Here is a 6,120-nt window from a genome sequence, read left to right as displayed (position 1 = left end):
TGTTATATTTTTAAATCATTCAAAAATTAATTTATTGTTAATATTTTTATAGCATTTTGTCATTAATGTAATTTTTGATACTATTTTATTATTTTACCTTTATTTACTATTAATTTTAAATTTTAATTCTGATTAGAAATGGAATTAATATAAATATATAAATATAAGAGAAATGTTTATAGACCATTAAAATTTATTATTTTTTATCATTCATTTTTATTATTAACTTAATTTTTTTAGTTTAATAATTCAAAAATATATTTTTAATCTATATATTTAAATATCAATAACTAATTAATAATAAAAATAATAAATCTGATAATCCTCTAACACTGTTGAATATAAAACCAACTTAAAAGAAAGAAAGGAAAAAAAAAATGTATAATTCTGATTCGTTGAGTAGCAAACCCTAAATTTACTGGCACCGTCGGATTGATGCCCACTGGCACATATAAATTTGCATTCATTCAGTGAACGTAATCCATACACTGAAATTAGGGTTCGTATTTACGGCAACATAAACCCTCACTCGCAAATTCTTCGTCTTCCCAACCTTTCAGATTTGCAGACATGGCGACTCAAATGAGCAAGAAGAGAAAGGTCACCTGTCGAACTCGCCACTACAATAACTTCCATTTTTCTTAATTTTTTCTTTTGTCTCAATTTGGCGATGTTAAGTTTTCTGAGGAATTTTTCATTTTACTTTTTCAGTTCGTCGCTGACGGAGTTTTCTTCGCTGAGCTGAACGAGGTTCTGACCAGAGAGCTTGCCGAGGATGGTTACTCTGGTGTTGAGGTTAGGGTTACACCTATGCGCACTGAAATCATCATTAGGGCCACTCGCACCCAAGCTGTTCTTGGTAAGTGATTGCTTCCACTATTTTCTGAAATTTCAATTTGTTCCCCCTTATTTCCGTTATTTGTTTTGTTGTAATGATTTCATTCCCGATGGTGAATCTAGTGATCCATGACATTGAATAGTTTTACATGGAATTTAATTTTTTTGCTTTCTTATATAGTAAGAAAAACAAATAGTTTTTTACACGAGCTGTGTTGAATGATATAGGTGAGAAGGGAAGGAGGATTAGGGAGCTAACCTCTGTGGTGCAGAAGAGGTTCAAGTTTCCTGAGAACAGTGTTGAACTCTATGCTGAGAAGGTTAACAACAGGGGTCTGTGTGCTATTGCCCAAGCAGAATCTCTACGTTACAAGCTCCTTGGAGGTCTTGCTGTCAGGAGGTATATATATAGGCGTATATGTATATGTATTTACTCTGTAAAATAGTGTTCTAGTTGTTGAAGAACTTGAATCTAATGAACGTATTTCATTTGGTAGTTTTGGGTTGTTCAGTGTATGATCTTGTGCAGTTGATGTGGGGTTTCAATGTTGTAGCTTTGTCGTGGGGTTATTGTCTATTTGATATATAACCACAACCATGTCGTAGATTTACTGCTTGTTTTAGATGTTAATTTTTTCTAAAGAGATGTGTTGGATGATGGTGGCTATGCTTTTTTTTTTCTTGTGACTGAGGTTTAATGTGATTTCTGTTGGTTCAATACATATGCATTTATGGTGTAAATTTGTGTTTATAGATTATTTCTACCTATGATAGGTTGTCCTTTTTTGGTCATCTACATAGCAGATTGGTGATTCTGTACCTTGTTTGTGTCGGAAGATGACTATATTCTTGGTCCTTTACATGAAAAGCTCATGAAATTCTAGTGTTCATGTAGTAAAACTGGGGACACATGCTATATCTCATGTCATTGCCCTTTTGTACTTGTTAGTATTTTTTCTCTTATGTTTGATGCTATGACAAAAGTTTTATCTTGGTCATCTTTAAAGCAGATTAGTGAATAGTGATTCTGTAGCTAGTTTGTGTCGGAAGATGACTAGATTATTTCATGTCCTCTTACATATAAGCTCATGAAATTCTATTGTGGATCATGTAGTATAATTGGAGGATACATGTCTATCTCATATGTTGATGTTCTTTTGCCTCACACCTGTAAATATATTTTGTTCTTATGCTTGATGTTTGTTGATATGATATATTTAAAAGGAGCATTTGTTTCCCTTTTTTTTTGGCTTCATTTCATATTAGGATGTAATTCTTAACCATCTTTTGCTGTTTAGTGTTGTATTATTCTAGTCCCTCAACATATTCTTTTGTTGTTTATTATTTATATGATGCAATTCTTCTGTGAACATTATGTTTCAGGGCCTGCTATGGTGTTTTGAGGTTCGTAATGGAAAACGGTGCCAAGGGTTGTGAGGTTTGTTCAACTGATGAACCTTTGAGCTCCTATTACCAAACTGTTGAATGATCTGGTTTTTACGATCTTCTAATGTTAATCAGGTCATTGTTAGTGGGAAATTGAGGGCACAGAGAGCCAAATCCATGAAGTTCAAGGATGGCTACATGATTTCTTCTGGTCAGCCAGTTAAGGATTACATTGACTCTGCTGTTAGACACGTTCTTCTCAGACAGGTTTGGTTTCTAATTATGTACAAAGAAACCTAATTTGATTACCAACTTGTTCATTCTCTTATGGACTTTACCAAATTCTCCTTATCATTGTTTTTGTTTAGGGTGTGCTTGGTATCAAAGTCAAGATCATGCTTGATTGGGATCCTAAAGGGAAGGTTGGTCCCAAAACTCCTCTCCCTGATATTGTTACTATCCACCCACCGAAAGAGGAAGAAGATTATATCCGGCCGCCTGCTGCAGTTCTGTCAAGTGAAATTGAAGTTCCTGTTCCTGTTGCATGAAATGGTCTGCAGTAGTGGTTCATAGTACCTGAATTGTTAGTTTTTTCTTTTTGGCATGTGATGTTTGTTGTCGGATACATACGTTTGAAATCTTCCTAATTTATTATCGCCTGAAAGAATTTTGTAATACTCCAGTTATAAGATTTTTCAGCATTAGTTCTATTTCTTATTTCCTTTTTGTTGCGGACTTCTCATTTCCCCGGTGGTATTGCTTCTTTCTTGTTATCTATTTCGATGTGTATGATTTATCCGCTGATGATTTTAACTATGGCGATTGAGTTAACGCCCAATCTGTTTTAGTCTCAATTTTTATTATAAAAATATCGTTGAACATTTAAGGACCCCAAGGAAGTTGATTTCAACAAGTTTTAACTGTTAACAACGCAAGCTTTCGCCAAACAACTTCAATTTTTGGGCTTACTATAACATAACCAATGGTGGCTTCAGAGAGGTGAAAGTAGTTGAGTATGTTCGACAATGAAGCTTGTTATCAAGGTATCTGAATTTTTTTGGATAGTCGTAAGATTTCAAACAAAAAACTCAAATGTGCATGGTTTTCAAACTCGGAACTTGTAGTCTTTTCCGAGTGTGTCCTAGTCATATAATTGAGTCTATAACAGTTCAACTCTGGGTACAATTGCTAAAACTCGTTGCGAATTTGCTACAGATCCCATTTTAAACAAAACGATGTTTGTTTCAGGCTTGTTTCCTTTTCTTTTACCCTTAGAAATAGATTTTAAAGACTCCCCACTCTGAATGATAGACTCCCTCCCTCAGCTCTTAAGCCCTAAGCCTTCACACCCTCACCAGGCTCACCACTCCTCTTTTCTTTTGTCGTTGCCAATTGCTACTCCTGCTGCTTTCCATGGCTTGATTGATGCTGCTGCTTCTTACTTTCTCACTGTTGTTGTTCCTTGTTTGGTTGCTGTTATTCTCTGTGTTCTATGTTCAACTCTGATTGCATCTAATCTCCCTCTACTCATGTCTAATTTAGGAGTATGATTCAAAATTCAAATTGTGGATTATTCTCTCTATCTTGTCTTTAATCTCTTAGTTAAACTCTCTAAATTGTCAATTTTTAAAATATTAATATTAGAGTTGGAACTAAAGAGATCTACATATGGTGTTTATTGATTTGGAAAAAGCGTATGATAGGATACCAAGGGAAGTCTTATGGAAGGTTTTAGAAAAGAGGAGAGTAAGGATCGCATATATTTGGGCAATTAAAGACATGTATGATGGGACCACAACTAGTGTGAAGACTCAAGGTGGTGTGACGGAGGAATTCCTTATTGGTATAGGATTACACCAGGGATCATCTTTAAATCCATACCTTTTCACATTAGTCTTGGAAGTATTCACAGAATACATCCAAGAGCCTGTGCCATGGTGCATGATTTTTGCCGATGATATCGTCCTTATGGGAGAGTAAAGGGAAGACCTAAATAAGAAGTTGGAGTTATGGAGAGAAGCTTTAGAAGTGTATGGTCTGCGCATAAGCCGTAACAAGACGGAATATATGGAATGTAAGTTCAGTTTGAGAAGGGAAAACCCCAATATAGAGGTGAAGATTGGAGAAAACATCCTAGGAAAAGTTAAAAGTTTTAAGTATCTTGGGTGCATCATACAGGATAATGAAGAGATTGAACAGAATGTAAATTATAGGATCCAAGCAGGTTGGTCAAAATGGCAGAGTGCATCTGGTTTTATATGCGACAAAAAAGTGCCTTTAAAACTTAAAGGTAAATTCTATTGCACCGCTATAAGACCGGCTATGCTGTATGGTACGGAGTGTTGGGCGGTTAAAGGGGAGTACGAACATAAGCTGAGTGTGACAGAGATGAAGATGTTGAGATGAATGAGTGTTCATACGCGATTGGATAAAATAAGGAATGAAGATATAAGGGAGAGAGTTGGAGTAGCACCCATTGTGGAAAAGATGGTTGAATCGCGTCTCAGGTGGTTTGGACATGTGAGAAGAATACCGATAAAACATCCAGTCAGGAGGGTTGATGAGATGGAAGATGGACAAAGGGCGAAAGGCAGAGGAAGACCTAAGAAGACCATCCATGAGGTGGTCAAACGAGATCTACATATAAACGGTCTCTCTGTAGACATGATACATGACAGAGTACAATGACATCGTTTGATTCATGTAGCTGACTCCACTTAGTGGGACAAGGCTTTATTGTTGTTGTTTGTTTGAATATTAGAGTTGGAATTCGTGTGCATGTGAAATTGTCTATTGATTTGTCAGAGGCTTAGATGATTATGCATTTCTAATTTTAATGATGCTACTGATGATGTTGGTGATCCAAAAAGAAGATATTGGAGGATAAGAGTTAGAACATTTACTTGTTAGATTCCTTCTAAGTTAATAAGTTTCAAGATTTGATGCTTTTATTTATGGGAAATGCTATGGTGAGGATACTAGGTGTTCATGGGTTTAGTTTGGAAAAGAATTGGTTCCAGTTTGGAAAAGAATGAGAATTGAACCCATTAAATTTTATTGGGTTTAGTTTGGTTCAAAATTCAAATTTGCAGTTTTTTGTGATTGAATCCGAATTAATTCGAACCCATTAAATACAGGTTGGATGTATTTGGGTAATTAGCTACCTAATTGAAAATGAAATATAGAAAAATTTTAAAAAATATAAAAAAAATTGGAAACGTATATATGTAATAGTAAAAAAATAAAGAGTAATATACTATCAAAGTTATACTTAAATAATAATCATAATTTAGATTAGCGGGAGATAAAATTGTGTATATATTATTATATTTTATTTTTTTAAATTAATATAAACTTAATCAGACTAGGTTTTACGATTTTAGAATTAATATTCAAATCAATTAAGATCGAGTTTAATTAAATGGGTCTGTCTAAAATCAGCTCAAGTCTTTTGAGTTTATCTGATACACCATAAAATTTAAAGCCTTAGATTAAATTAATAAACGATTTAATGGTTTAGATTTAATTTATTTATAATTTATTAAAAATTACAATAAAAGATACAAATGTTTGATATTTTAAAATTGCCCCATATAAAACTTGAGAACTAAAGCTAGCTGCCTGTTGCCTTCTTCCTCTTCGCGATGGCCCTCCGTTTCTTCCTCTACCCTCTTCCTCACCAATTTCTCGATTTTATCCAAATTCCTTTGAATTCGTTTCAGACGCGATGCTTCACCACAACAACAACCACCTCTCATCCCTCAAACCTTCTTCATCCCCTCCTCCTCAAACCTTTTTAAATTTCTCTTAGCGTAGTTAATCATCAATTCCATGATCAATTAATTAAGAAAAGAGATTAAGCAGAATTTCAATTTAACGCTGCACAACTTTCAAAAT

At 34.4% G+C, this 6,120-nt stretch overlaps 1 protein-coding gene across 1 annotated transcript; it reads left to right on the top strand.

The window, feature by feature from the left end:
• The first annotated feature begins 436 nt into the window (after nucleotides 1–436).
• LOC107479093 (40S ribosomal protein S3-3) lies at nucleotides 437–2,940 on the top strand. The gene is made up of 6 exons (XM_016099246.3): nucleotides 437–600; nucleotides 712–859; nucleotides 1,066–1,237; nucleotides 2,221–2,275; nucleotides 2,359–2,490; nucleotides 2,592–2,940. The coding sequence occupies exons 1-6, from the start codon at nucleotides 571–573 to the stop codon at nucleotides 2,769–2,771; spliced, it is 717 nt and encodes a 238-aa protein (XP_015954732.1). The 5' UTR covers nucleotides 437–570; the 3' UTR covers nucleotides 2,772–2,940.
• The last annotated feature ends 3,180 nt before the right edge of the window (nucleotides 2,941–6,120 follow it).

The sequence above is a fragment of the Arachis duranensis genome, chromosome 3 (genome assembly GCF_000817695.3).
Source record: "Arachis duranensis cultivar V14167 chromosome 3, aradu.V14167.gnm2.J7QH, whole genome shotgun sequence".
NCBI lineage: Eukaryota > Viridiplantae > Streptophyta > Magnoliopsida > Fabales > Fabaceae > Arachis > Arachis duranensis.
The sequence above is the reverse complement of the archived record's forward strand: the minus strand, read 5'-3'. Positions and strand labels throughout refer to the sequence as shown.